This window comes from Talpa occidentalis, unplaced genomic scaffold (assembly GCF_014898055.3).
Source record: "Talpa occidentalis isolate TD23 unplaced genomic scaffold, MPIMG_talOcc4v2.1 talOcc4.6, whole genome shotgun sequence".
Taxonomy (NCBI): domain Eukaryota; kingdom Metazoa; phylum Chordata; class Mammalia; order Eulipotyphla; family Talpidae; genus Talpa; species Talpa occidentalis.
Window position 1 is genome coordinate 31,226,104 of NW_023604972.1, and position 15,620 is coordinate 31,241,723.

The 15,620-nt window shown below is 33.6% G+C and overlaps 1 protein-coding gene across 6 annotated transcripts in view; it reads left to right on the forward strand.

Moving 5' to 3' along the window:
- The window catches only part of EXOC1 (exocyst complex component 1), a 47,919-nt gene that overhangs the window by 18,539 nt on the left and 13,760 nt on the right, over positions 1-15,620 (forward strand). For all 6 annotated transcript variants that reach the window (XM_037529133.1, XM_037529137.2, XM_037529136.1 and 3 more), the window contains 2 exons: positions 6,231-6,380; positions 12,063-12,168. In XM_037529133.1, the coding sequence (XP_037385030.1) occupies positions 6,231-6,380; positions 12,063-12,168 (256 nt within the window). The remainder of the gene's footprint in view (positions 1-6,230; positions 6,381-12,062; positions 12,169-15,620) is intronic.

The following is a 15,620-nucleotide window of genomic DNA, read 5'->3' on the forward strand; positions in this document are numbered from 1 at the left end:
TAATATCTACTTCTACATCATTTCTTAGATTTTTAAAATGACATTGATTTTTTTTAACATTAACACTGTCAGTGATCCTGACAGTGATATTATCCACACTTACAGGTGATACAAAAATACCCCTAGTCTGTTCTGCACCCATTGTTGTTTGTTGTAACTTGCAGTTCATGATTTTGCTTCTTTGCCTTGTACACTAATGGTTTTGATAAAAATGAATGCTTCCCAGTTCTGCAAATCTAACATGTATTCTTACATGTGAGTGATGCATGTTAAAACCTGAATGTTGCAACAACCTGAGATGTGCTGAACAATGTGGGGGAGGTTTTCCCAAGCATAGAAAAGATATTTTCTTTGTGTTGAATTCATTATAAAAGTGTTGGGAAACATGGGTATTTCTTTCCCCAATTATGGGATGAACTAGCCGAAAATTTTACTTACTACATTATGGTAATCTCTTTGTCAGTCTCTGAGTTAGTTTTTTTGTGCTCACCATTGTCCTTATGTAAGAATAAGAAAGAAAGGGAAAAAAAAAAACACCAAGAATAAGAACTGTCTTCCACCCTGAAGATCCCAGCTTTAAGGAGGCATTAAAGCTAATGTACTTAAGAGCTCTACAGCAATATGTACATTAATTTGTACAAATACACATAGATAGTATTCATATGTATAAGAGAAAGAGAGATTTACCCAAAAGTGAGTTTCCTGGGGATTTAAATAGTCATATATGGCATTATAGCTAATACAGTTAGGACAGGACTGAACAGTCTGTGAAATACAGTTTATAGTAAATGCATAGATGTGATGACATAACTATGGTACAGAAGAATTCAGTGGAAATTATCTATTGAACACAGCATAACAGTAACTTAAAAGCATTGATTCCCAGACTTTTTAAAATTCACAAATCAATAAAATTAAAAGAAAATTAGTAGGCTAACCAAGTCACCATTTTTTACTTGCCAAGTTAAAACTTTCAGAAATAAATACTTGACTTTGACTCTCACTATCTTTTCATTTTTAAAGTAATATTTTGGCACTAAAAGACAGGGGAGAACATCATCAGAGTTTTAAAACTCTCTATCCTTATGAAAAATTCACTCCCATCATTTACTTTTTCTCTTATTACTATGGTCAGTAAAAACATCTCTGCATATGAAATCCCTGATCCAAAGTGTGCTATCTGTGATGCGACTCTCATTAATACTTCTATTTAGGTATATTTTAGTAAAACTTAAAATGCAGTTTTTATTTAATATTTCCTTTTTCCTATAATATAGTATGAGAATAATTGGCTAGATTCTTTTGGCTTTTTTAGCTCTTCTTATGCACTCAGCTTCCATTGAAAGAATATTTTTATCCATAATTTTTGCATTTATTAGGATTCAGATGTCTAGAAAGATATTCATCTAAGAGAATCATCAGGTCAGTCACACTAATTAGGAGATTGATGTTAAAAGCAGGCTGTCTTATTAAGGCTAGTAAATTTGAGGATATATTTGCATAGAGAATATGTGCTTTTATAAAGATTTGTCTTAAAAGGATTACTGGTCTGTACTCTTTCCACTTCCCCACCTTTTGTTCTACAGAGACCTCCTGACTTCATACTTTCCTTTAGCAACATGATGAGACTGATTGATTATGACATAACCTAAATATGTATCCAGGAAAAAACTAAAGTGGCAGGCGTTCTTTGCTATATGTATAAGTTTAGAAATTTTTTCAACATATATTTATAGAAAAATCATAGTAAAATAAAACCTATGTAACAGACCACCAACATTCAGTTTATTTCACAAAAATTCTTTCCTTAAGCACATTTTACAGTTTTTTTTAAGTGACTTTTTTTTTTTAAAGATTTATTTATTTATTCAAGCATTGGGTACAGTCAGAAGCGTGGGAGGGTGAGAGAATTCACCAGAGCCAGAGTGGGGAACAGAACAGGCAGACTGACGAAATACACTGCTGAGGGGAGCAGTGGGCAGCAGGAGAGTCTGCGCGTCATGTAGGACCCTCGCCGGTGGCCGGGGATCGAACCGGTGCTGCAGAGGTTGCACACAGCTTCGCAGCCCAGCGCTCAACCACTGTGCCACCAGGAGAGGCCCACATTTTACAGTTTTCTAAACATAGATTGGTAATCTGTTGTTAAAAGTTTGGAAAGAATTGTGGTTATTTAACATCGGTTTCTGTGATGTTTGCTGAAATTTTCTTCAAGAAAACAAAATAAGGGCCTCCCTGGTGGCGCAGCGGTTGAGCGCTGGGTTGCGAAGCTGCCCGTGGCCTCTGCGACGCCGGTTCGATCCCCGGCTGCTCCCCGGCCACCAGAGGAGGGTCCCACATGGCGTGCAGACCTCTCCTGCCGCCCGCTGCTCCCCTCAGCAGTGTACTTCGGTCCTTCTGCCTGCTCTGCTCCCCGCTCTGGCTCTGGTGAATTCTCTCACCCTCCCGCGCTTCTGACTGTACCCAGTGCATGTATAAACAAAACAAACAAACAAACAAATAAATAAAACATGCTTCTATAAAAAAAAAATTAAAAAAAAAAGAAAACAAAATAAACATAATATAGAAAGAAAGAGATTTCAGAACTTGAAAATTTATTCAACATTTGATGTCAATGTATGATTTTGCTAGAAAGTAAGTATAGCTAAGTGATTAAGGGTCTATATATACTGGAGCCAAACTTCCTGGATTTGAAATCCTGATTTTGCTACTTCCTTCCTGATGAGCTTGGGCAAGTTAATTAATCTCTTTGTGCTATCTTAGTTGCCTTATTTAAATACTGGGACTAATAAAAATAGGATTGTTATGCAGATTAATGTTCAGCACTTTGAATAGTGTTTAGCACTTTGAATAGTGTTTGGTTATGGTAAAAGTACATAAAGAATGACATTCCTTGCACATTAAAGCTCTAGATTTGATAGTTATCTATACTGTTGATTAAATTAAACAATTTAAATATTTGATTTTCCTGTAATAATCTCTATCTTAGAAGTTAATTTTTCAGGTGATGGTGATCTTAAAATACTGTTTGCAGAAAAAGCTTTTGGTAGTAAACTATTTCAAAGTTTTATATGCTATTTCTACAAATGTTAATGAGTAATTATTATGTTTTTCAGGAGAAAAGCTTTTAATTGAAGAGCCTTCTTGACACTAAATTAAATAACTCAACATATTATGGTCCTGAGTAAACAGGCCATCAAGAAAAACATACAATAACTTTTGTGTCTTGAATCGTTCAGGAAAATTAATAAGATTCTTTTGAATAATGAGAAAGTATCTAATATTGATATTAATAATGACAGAATATTTAAAAAACATCTATAAGCTAAAACAAGTCTGTCAAATATTCTTTCCTTTTAATCACTGGAACTGATTAAGACACAATTTGGCAACATGAAGACAACTAAACTATAGTATCTCTCTGATTAATATCTAATACTTGTGATTTAATGCAATCTAAATCATCCTTCTGATGTGACAATTAAAAAATATTTATAATGTAATGTTTTGACCTTTTGTAACTATAGAGATAAAGTATATAGTTCAGTGTAATTCCTATATGTTTTATTTAGTATCAATTTTATTCATATTTATTGTTTATAGTCTTTACAGAAAAGATGTATAGGTACCTAGGCATTTCAATAGGTACTAGGCATTACAGAATAGTTCCATTTTTCAGTAGTATATAGCTCTTAGACCTTCGATAGCTCTTCCATTCTTTTGGAAAATATGATCATTTGATATTCAATCAGCTCTCCAATTCTCATATCCAAAGCTCTTAGAGTTAGCTTTGTTTTAAAGACATCTTCCTTTTAGAAAAAAGTACTATAGTGCATATACTGTGCATTATATAACCATCCCAGCAGGGTCTAGAGCAGGGCTCTCTAGCCAAGCACGTGATGTCTCTATAGTGAAAAATGTGAATAGTCGCCTTATACGCTATAAAAAAACCTCTTGTCAGTTAAGGTCACTTCTGCTATCAAAATAGTTTTGGCACCAATCGTAAACTGAAGTTTCAGAGATTTTTATATTTTAGAATTGTATGCAAAGGGATTGTGGTCCTTTATACATATTATATCTTGTATGTCTGAATACTTACTGCTGTTGTCGCTACTTTCTGGTTCTTGTTATTTTGAATTAATCTAGTTTCCTATACTTTTCTTGTATCTTTGGTTTGATTTCCCAAGTTAAACTAAGTAGATATTAGTAAAATTAATCTTGTAACTACATTGATTGTTCTACACAGTTTCATATGTAATTTCTATATAATGGGTCCTTGTTTTTCTTTTTTTCATTTTAAATTGGGGATATAGTCTTACAAGAAAATTCCCCAACAGACCAATTGGATAATGTTAACGAAGAAAGAGACTTGGAAAATGTTAGTTTCACTACTTGGTATATCTTGTACTTCCATCTTTCTTACTCTAAAGATACTTCTCCATTGATAGAGAATTCTTCATTTCTCTAGGCCAGAAACTTTTCTTTTTGTATTCTATGTCTTTGAAAGAACTTGCTTATTAAAAAAAAATCTATAACCACTATGTCCTTATTTTGTGTATATAGAAAACATATTAATTAGATTGAAGAAAAAAATCTCTTTTACATTAAAAGAATTTAAATTTAAATCCAGAATTTTATAAGGTAATGCATTCCAACTAGTATAATACACATTTAGTTAACTTTTGGTAGCTTTGCCAAGAAATGAGTTAACCAACCCAAAACTCTAAGCCTGTCATTTTAACAGTTTTCACAAATGCTAACAAATAACTTCTGACTATGTAGGCAAATCAGATAGAATCAGAATGACTTATAAATAAATCTGTCTCTCTCTTTTTTTTTACTTTTTCCTTAATCTTGGGAACTTCTATTTTTAGGAGGAACCTGCTACTTTAATCTTTCCACTCCCCATCTCTTAGACACTGGCTTTAGATCCCCTGACAAATGTTGACTAAGTCACAGAGAAGAGAGCAGATTGTTTCAAAAGACAGCTAGGAGGAATTTTTTTTTTTGTAGATATTAATAACCAATAGGCAGTTGACATATTTGGTTACATTGATTTTGTTTGACATGTTTTTTTTAAAGAAAACACAAGTGAGACTCACACAATTCTCGCTTCCCCTCAGTGTTACCTGAGCAAATCAGTTATCCCTTTGAAGTTTCAATTTCTTCTTCTGTAACTAGAAAATAACTAGTTCTTCTTCAATAATTGAAAAATAGTTACTGGATCAGATGATTTACTGGGTTTGTATTTTCCAAAGGAAAAGTCAGGATAAGTCATCTAAGACTGTTTGATAACTTATTAACATGCTTATAGAGTTAAGTCTTTCAAGATTTAAAAATAAAATCAGGGGCTCCCCGGTGGTGCAGCGGTTGAGCACTTGGTTGCAAAGCGGCCCACAGCCTCTGCAGCGCCGTTTTGATCCCCGGCTGCTTCCGGCCACCGGAGGAGGGTCCCACATGGCGCGCAGACCTCTCCTGCCGCCCGCTGCTCCCCTCAGCAGTGTGCTTCGGTCCTTCTGCCTGCTCTGCTCCCTGCTCTGGCTCTGATGAATTCTCTCACCCTCTCGCACTTCTGACTGCACCCAGTGCTTGCATAAATAAATAAATAAATAAACAAACAAATAAATAAATAAATCTTTTTTAAAATAAATAAATAAAAATAAAATCAGGTGTAGTTTTTTTTTTTTTTTAACAAATTCTTTTAAAGGACAATTAAAATTGCTTTCTTATTAGGGAGTATCCTGAAAAGCCCAGGATATAGTCATCCTATAGATCTTATTTCTAAAATTCTTTTATCCTTCATATTTTTTGTCTGTTGTTCTATAAACTCCATTGGAAATAGTAAATGTAGCTGACATGTTTGAAATGACTTCCCTGTTTGGTGGTATCTTAATAGCTTTTGTATCATAATTTATTTTAGTAAAATTATTATTCTTAGTAAATTATAAAATGATAAAGTATGGGAGACACAACTTTGATTAAAAACATTCAATCGCAAGTCCTTTAGAAGATGAAATGAGTAATTGACTTAAGAGTGCCATTGTCGTGATTTTGATTATTTTATGGTGATTATGTTCATTTGATTTACACAGGATGATAAAAGATAAGTACTTGGTTTTTATTTCTCTATGTTCAGTCAGTTTTGCTTCGCCACATTTAATTGTTGTTTAGAATTTTCACTAACAGCAGTTTGTATTGTCAATGATATTTATTTACATATTTACTCATTGTAGGGTCATGATCAGAGTTCAACTCTTGCTCAACACTCAATTGAACTCACTTTACCCAATCATCATCCATTTCATAGAGACTTGCTCCGGTATGCCAAGCTAATGGAGTGGTTAAAGAGTACAGACTATGGAAAATATGAGGGACTAACAAAGGTATGGATTCAACATTAATTACTGACCATAGAGCAGAATCTTCAATAATCAAGAGGTTATATGTTCAGTTCTCCAAGTGATATTTGATATTTGTAGTACATTCTTAATAAAGCAGGAAGTAAATTTTTGAGTGCTTACTAACCAGGTAGAACATTTATTTTATTTACTTGAATAAAGAAGAGCTAAATTTTGAACTTAAGTTTAATAAATATTAGGTCATGCTGTAGCTTAAAGCATCATTCAATTTAGCTGCATACTGTGATTGTTTTCTGAGTGTCTTTATGTGCAATATAGAAACTAGGGAGATAGTATGAAAGGTGTGTGAGTGAGGCATTTTCCCTCTAAGAATGTATTATCTCTTTGGTTAAGCAAGTACAGAGTGCCTCTTTATTAAACAAGCATTCCACTACTTCAAGCACATGGGGCCTAACAAACAAGCCTCTAATTCTAAGGAGCTTTAAGCCTAAATGAAAAGAGCAGTTACACATATAAAACTTGTGCCAGTTTTATGTCAATTTGAAAAAATTCAAATTGAAATGAATTTAAGGATATAGCAATTTGAAGAAGGGAAACACTATACCCTGAAGCCATGGTGGGGAAACCTTCATTAGATATTGGACTTAAATTGAGTTTTAAATAATGAGTGAAATTAAATAAACCAAAATAAGAGAAAGGGTAAGGAGCAAGATGTGCAGACAATGGTGCAAAAATAAGCGTTTTTCCCAGGGCAAATGAGGAGGCAGGCCTAACTAAAGCAGAAATTTCATGTTCTGGAGCAGTGAGAAATTATGTTGGAAAAGATCAGCCATGAGACCTCACACATGGGAAAAGACTAGATGGAGGTGATTAATTCATGTAATAATTTAGTGAAATAAAATCTTGAGCCAGGAAGATGGTAGTAAGGATAGGGAGAGAATATAAGCAAAAAGAGAGATTCCAAAGACAGAAGGTACTGGATGATGCCATACTTGCTAGGGTTGGAGATGAGTAGAGCCATAGTATATATCACTGACTAAATATCAGCAGTTGGGGAAGAGAAGAATCATTCATTCATCCATACGTTGAACAAAACAGTTGAGCACCTGTTAAATGCTAATACTAAGTGAGTATTGGAGTTTCAGCACTGTAGGAAAAAGGCAAATATCGACTTCTCAGAATGTATGTTCTGATGGAGAAAGACTAACCAAAAAGTCAACTACAAAGTATATTAGAAGGTGCTGCTGAATGCTCTGGAGAAAATGAAGCAGGGACTGACAGAACTTGGGGTTCAAATAGGATGGGCAGCGAAGGCATCATGTGAAATTAATATTTGAGCACATATTTTAGAAATAAGCAGCAGTGAGCAGTAGTACTAGTAGGAAGTTGTAGGCACAGTGCATGTGCCCTACAGCAAGAGCTTGCCTGGAATGCTTAAGGAACAGCAACACTAGTGTAGTTGGAGCACAGCTATCTTGGGGTGTGCCTTAGAAGGCCAGGAGAAAGAGATCAGGAGAAGATTAGGCAGGGCAGATCTGGAAGGGACCGTGCACCATTGTAAGAATTTGGCTTTCACTGTGAGAGAGGTAAGGGAAAGGGAGTGCTGGTGGACTTTCAACAGTGGAATGACATGATCTGACTTAGACTTAATAAGTGGCCTTTATAGCAGGAAACCATGAGTACAGTACTTTTCTGGCATGTATTCTGTGACCTTTAGTATTGGGATTGACTATGTCACTTATGGAGCTAAAGAATTGCTATTTGACTTAAACTTAGAAATGGTGATATACATATAAATATATATATTTTTTATATATAAGATCAGTATATTTAAAATTCTGAAATATCCTGAGAAACATTTAAAATATTTTATCTATGTTTTTATGAATTTGAAATTTTAAAATACAAAATCCAAGTAATGCATAAGGTATTTTAGAAATCAGCAATAATTTAGTTAGGTGGAACATATGACCTTAAATGATGTTCTTGAATTAGAAAGAGTGATGTGGTTTGTCTCTCTGGAGTGAAAATATTGGAATGTTAATGTAAAAAGACTCTTCTGCCCCGTTCTAGTGTTTATAACCAAAATTTCATACTGAGAATTTAAATAGTAAAGTCATTTTATTTGTTGGGATTTTTTTCCTTAATTTTTGCTTAGTTTTATTAAGAAAATGGTGCTTTTTTTGAGAGTGCTAATTATTTCAACTCTTACCCAGTCTCATAGGTTTGTGCTTCATGAGAAGGCAGAGAGTTAGGTAGAAATTTATGGAGTGTGATAGTAAGAAAAGGGCAGATGGCATATTCCTATCAGTGTATCAATATCAACTTATTTGGCAATATGACTTTCACTATGTATCAGTTTTCAAGTATTCTCTCTTCAAAGTGCATTTTCCATTTAAGGTAAAATCTGGCTCCCTCTACTTCTAAACTGATGTTACAAGAAAAGGGACATAAACCTTGGTAAAATAAATTATATTTTTAAATTATAATTAAAAAATACTTTTCAAAAAGAATATAAATATCCTGAGGTGTCTATATTACATCTTATCTGGCTAGCTATTTTAGATAAGATTGTTTTTGTTCCTCAGAATTAGTTAAAGTGTTATGCAACTCTACTGTTGTGTTATATTTTGTTTTGTTTTGTTTTCATTCAACAGAATTCTGATTTGGAGATATCTTAAGGAAAAATATTTACATTACTGGAATTGTTTGCCTTTTGAAGTTTTAGGAGGATTATTATTTTGAATAATTAAACATTATTATATCTCCTTAAGAGTTTTGTGCCAGCATGTACTTTGTCCCCTAGTGAATATTCAAATAAGTAATCAATAAGCTTTTTGCCTAATTGTGTTCTCAGTGAGTATTACTGCCTATCCTTATATGTAATGCAGTATTCATGAATGTAATTTAAAGTAAAGAAATAAGATTATAGCCAACCTAGTGATAATTTATGGAATGATCTCTGCTCACAGTACACTTTTGATTGACAATATTAATGAGCTTTTTTTTTTTTTAATGAAATTGACTTTGTTTCCCAGGAATGTTACTTGATCTTGTGGTTTGAACTTTTGACAGACTATGTATTTTAACTCATAATCTAATTTGGTTGCAAAACTATTATCAAAGAGAGAAATTTTATTTAAAAAGAACAAGGAAAAAAGATATGAAAAAAGAAAACAGACAAACCAGTGTTTCTGTAGTAAGAAAAAAAAAACCAGTTAAATCTAGGTAGTTTATTTGTGCTTGGTTGGGTGTATGCAGATCACACTTCTAGGGGTGAGGGGTGGGCTTGTTTTTGTTCTTTAAGAGTTTAATCAGTAAGATTTAAATTTTATAGTTGTTTTCAGCAGAGGCACTTTCAACAATAAAAACTACCTCCAAACTGGAAATAATATATCTGTTACCATACGGTATTTCCTGTTTCATCAGCATAAACTACTCAAGCAAAGACTGCAAAGTGTGAGGCAAGACCAATGCTTTAGTTCCAAAAAGATTCTGCAATAAACTGGGGAGGGTTTGTACCTAAAGAGAGATTTAAAAAGCTGGCTTTGTTATTCATAAATCACACTTTTTGGCAGGGACTAGGAAAAGCTTGTTCCACAGTATTTAGCCAAAAGTTATCACTAACCATTGCCCCCATTCTACTTATGACTGAATCTAAGTAAGTTCTGATTTTTGGTATATGTAACTAGAGCCAATGAAAAAATAGGGGTGGCTTGGTCACGTATGAGCAGTAATTCCCAGATTATTGCCTCCCGGGACTATGACCCTTCTCCATGGTTCTGTGTTATGCATGTAGAGGAACTAATATAGAGAAGGTTCATCCTTGCTTGGGTAGGAAGTGCACGTTCCTCTCCTACTAACCTGTGGATAACAGTTAGTCTTGAAGATTACTTAGACATCTCTTAACCACGGTTCTACATCTGTGGAATTTTCCCCATGATATAAAGAAAAGGTAAAACATGGAGCTTTGGTGTAAGACTCTACAGTCCAGGGCCTCTCTGGTGGCCTAGAGATTAAGTCTCAGAGCTATCACTGCTAAGGCCTCACTTTGATCCCCAGCCAGGGAGCTAATCCACATATGGTGCAGCAGACATGTCTCACCACTGCTTCGCTTAGTAGTATATTTCAGTGAATCTGCCTGTTCTCCTCCCTACTCTGTCTCTGGTGAATCCTCTCCCCCCACTCCCCCGCTATACCCCCACCCCGTACCTCTGGCCTATATCCCAGTTCTTCTATGCAATAAATAAATAAATATTTTTTGAAAAAGACTCTGTAGTCCACAGAAAGTAAAGTTGAAAAGACTGAGATAACAATATTTAAATTCATGGTAGTTAAATTTTAAATTAGGTTAGGTGCTATATACAAGGTGCTAAGAGGACTACATATGCACACTAAGATGTATATCAGAATTTACTAAATGAATGAATGGCCACACCTCTCTGTGCCCTTTCCCACCACTGAGTTCTGTTGCATACTGAGGAAAAGGTATCCAGTCATTTGAGTCCCATTGGAAAAGGGGATGATTGTCAGTAATTTGCCCAAGTCACTCTCTACTAGATTCTAAGGTAATTTGAAATTACTCTCTTGAAATTGTTTAAATTGCTTGGGTGGTAATGTACACTTTAAACAATTAGGGTATCAAATGCAATCTCCATGTTGAGTGATTTGAGTGGAAACCATTGATGAGGATTTTACAAATGGCATGAAGCTAATTTCCCATTTATCAGTCATTTACTGATTTACAGTGATCAATATTTTTATGAGAATTTGAACTTGAAAAATTGAGTCATTGAAAAAATAAGGCAGCCCAATGAAATAGCAATTTTAGGGTATATTTTTATTTACATTTGCTTTTAAAATCATGCAAAGATCATAGAAAGAATTGCCCTTTTGATTAACTTTTCTTGCAGACACGGTTTGGGAAATTATATATGGCCTGTGATTTGAAAAATGGATCTGTATTATATTTGTTCCAAGTGCTATTTTATAATGATCTATCTATAAAATACCTAAGAATATTAGTGATGAACTAACAAACAGTCAAAATACAAATTTTGCATAGTATGCCTTTTGAAAGGAGCGCCACCAGGGAGGCCCCAGATAAATAAATCTTTAAAAAAAATAAAATAAATATTCTTCTTCATTACCATTGACACTGTCTATTCGTTTAAAGCACTGTGATAGTACGCAGGAAGAGTTATCAAGATTCCTATACTTTTTCGCCCTATAATTCCACCCTTCAGAAATTATTCCAAGAAAACAATTCATTAGACAGGAAAAACTTATTGTAACATTTTCTATCATAGCAAAACATTAAACTACTTAATTGGCTTGTATTATGGAGATTGGTTTACTAGATTGTGGTATATTAGCAAAATATAATAATATTGTGCAGCCATTAAAGTGTGAGCTAGAGAAATGTGATTGCTCTGACTCAGATATCCAACACAGTAAGGCTGCAATTATATTTAAAATATCTGAAATTTTATGCATAAAAATAAAAATGTTTGCTTATATTCAATTTTGTGTTTTTATGAGTTGTTAATATTATGATGGCTGCTCAATAGAAAATAGCGTACATTTTCTATCTTGTGAAATAGATCAAGCACAAAAATTTAAAACAGACACGGTTTGGGAGATGGATGAAATGTGGAAATTGTAATATTTGTCTAATTAATAAGAACATGTTACTTTTATTTTAAGAATTACATGGATTATTTGTCACGACTGTATGAGAGAGAAATTAAAGATTTCTTTGAAGTTGCAAAGATCAAGATGACTGGGACAACTAAAGAAAGCAAGAAGTTTGGTAAGCTTAGTCGCCTGTTATTGTTTCCTATTAAAATGGTTTTATTTATGATAATTGTAAGACTTTTTCAGCAAGGTGGAAGAAGATACAAAAAAAGATTTAATGAAAGTAAGCCTAATGCATTGGTTTGATCTAGTAGGTATTTAATAGAATAAATATTTATATGTAAGTATGGTTTTTATTAATTAAAATTCTGGTGTGTGAATCTGACAGCAGTTAGGAAAAACAGTTGGTCAGAAAATAAGTGCAACTTGTTAGAGAGTGTTAGACTAAGCGACACATGTTGAGGGTTCAGTTTCTGACATTCTAAAAGGCCTTTATTGTAGCTGAGATCAAGTCACTGATCTAAGTCATCGCTCTCCACAGGGAAATGAAAATGATTCCTGGCTTCTTACTTCACTGGCTATTTTGGTTCAAAAAAAAAAAAAAAAGTTTGCAAATATTTTCTCCCCTGCTTAGGGACTATAAAAATATTACCAAATTTTCTCCTGTAATTACACATTGTTACCTCCAAACATGTACTTGTTTGTACATGTAACATGTTTGTTAAATTTGAGTTCAAAACCTGATGTGAAAGGATAGCCAGTGAAAGTATCAAGTTGTGAGGAAGATGATTTGCTGAGGCCACATTCTGTTCCTGCATGTACCCATCTCTGGACTTCCTTTTGGATGGAGTTCTGTGCCTATTCAAGTCAAAACCTGGCCTTAAATGGCTAAAATGTGTACTCTTCAGTGTGTCTGCATAGCTCCCCTTTAGAATCATGAGTTTAGCATTTGCTTGTTGAAAGGAACCTATGCCCTAAGTAACTTCAGTAAAAAGAAATCAAGGTTGAAAATTTGCTAGCACATCTTTTCATCCTTTTCTTTAATACAAAGAGTTATTATTTTGTAAATCATTGGTGGTGGCATTTTTTTAATGCAGCACTGGATTATATTAGTCTACTTTTGAAAAAGTTCTAATTTATGTATGAATATGTTACACTTAGGTAAAGATACTAATGAAAATCTTGGGGCAATAGGCTTTTGGAAGCGGAAATGCTAACTCATCCTAAAGGTTGATTGTTCTCAAACAGCAGTGTGTTTATATCCTTGTTAATGTTTCACTGTGGATATGTTACGCTTTTTTTTTTTTTTGAGTAAATAGCATACTATTAATGCAGTTACATGTTTAATGTTTTCATTAAGTATATTTGTCACCACTTGTTAGTGAACCATTTTAAGAGAACTCTACAATTTATGAAAACTGGAGGTAAAAGAGCAAACTTTCTAAAAGAAAGTCATTAATCCCAGTATCATCATAGTTTATCAAGCCTAATATTTACATTGAGATAAATAGCATAATAACAATATAATTTAAATCAACCACAATATTATCTTAATGGTATTGTTGCATTAACCTGAAGTCCAAATTTTCTCCTCCTTTGACTTTTTGAGCATTTCTTAAATTATCTTATTAAATTATCTAAAACATTTTTAAATTAACCTAATACATGATTAAAAGGCTCTTGTATAGTTTTAAACAGTGTTAAAATAGTCCTTTGTGTATTTGTTAAATAATAAGGCATAGGAGAGTAATTTGCGATGGTTGATAGCACCAGAAAATTAGTTTCAGTTATTATATTATCAGTTATAAAGGCAGAAAAACTAAATAATGCAGAGCATTTAAAGGATTGAAAACTGTGGTTCATCTTTGAAGACTAACTTAAAGTCCACATTTAAAAATAATCCACAAATGACTTAAGTTCTAAATAAACAAGGATTTTTGAAAAGATATTTTTTCAGTGATTCAAATTATGCTTAAATTAATTTTTAATAGTAATTATAAATTAAAACTGAAATTTTAGAAAGATGACTTTTCAATGAATCAAAAGTAAGTAATTATAAATAGAAGTTTTATTTTTTTACTGGGTCTGAAAATTTTGGTTGATAGAGGTTAATAAGAATAGAAAGTCAGATTGAATGTATTTTATAAAAAGTTGTGTAGGCAGTATAAATCATAGAGGTGTAGGGGAATAATCTCTTTTGAACCGCTCTTGACTCTTTAACAGCTATTTAGTCCAAATAATTCAAAATAATGTTTAAAATGCCAGGAAAATCTTTACTTTATAATGTAGGTCCTTGCCTTTTTTTGATTGATAGGTTTACTTTGATATCCTCAGGAGTATGGAATTTTCTCCCCCACGATTGATATTTTGGTAATTTTTTTTCTCTTTGTATTCTACAAGTGTATTTTATGAAGTGGCAGAGAGGGGAAATATAGTAATTGTTTTTAAAATCACCATTTTTTTTCTTTCTATGTCTAAAATAACACAGATACAGATATATAGATATTATTTTAGTCTATTAGCATATGTAGTTACATAATTATTGCCTCCCTCATATTTAATATTCCAAATTCTTTAAAACTTATGTCAAAATCATTTAAAAAAATTTTTTTCTTCACTAAACTAAGAGATTTTGTTGATTTACATAGGGAATCTTGAATACAAGACTGAGTTCAGTGCTGACTAGAAATTAAGTCAATAAATATTTATCAATTACCTACTATATAATAAGCATTGCTGGTGATCAGAATACAGTAATGAACAAAGACCTTTGCAATGGGATACTTAAAGAGAGAAAGAAGCAAATGAAATATTAGGCTTTGTGAACACAGTGACTCTTCCAGCCACCAGTAGATACCATCAGCACTGGGAATCTGGCAGTTCCAGCACGATCTCTAATCGCCACTTTAGTGTCCAACCTTATTGTTTCATATTCCCTTGAGCTTCAGGGAGGCAAGGCTGGGAAGATAGACATTTCGCTGATATGACAAGTTAGAGCTTATATTTGGGTTTTAACCTTGACATTTGGCAAGAATAGTGAGAGCTGACACATTGTTCTCAGTTTTTATATTTTTAGGTTTTACTCTTTAGTTTTCTGTTTCATTCTATGAGTTCTTTCTTTGCTTTTCACATTAACTTCTAATTTCAGTTCAGAATGTTTCACAAAATGGTCTCTACAATTGCTCTAAAATATTATATAGTTTTAGGATAAAAGAGATGTCAAATGAGGGTCTCCTCAGTGGCGCAGCGGGTTGAGCACAGTGCTGTGAATCTGTCCGCACCCTTTACAGCACGGGTTTGATTCCTGGCTGGCCAGGGAGATACCCACATGGCACAGCAGACCTCTTCTGTCTCGTCCACTGCTCCCCTCAGCAGTGTATTTCGGTCACTCTGCCAGTTCTGTTCCCCTCTCCGTCTCTGGTGAGTTCTCTCACCCTCCTGCGCCTCTGGCCTGTACCCCAGTTCTTGTATAAATAAAAAAAAATCAATCTTAAAAAAGAATGTCAAATGACCCTTAAAAAGCTCAAACTCCTATAGTAAACTTGTTCCGGCAGCTTTACTCTTCCCTTCCTCCATCTCCTGATAATAAGTATTATTATGGTAGACACGTTTCCTTTTGGGTGTTCA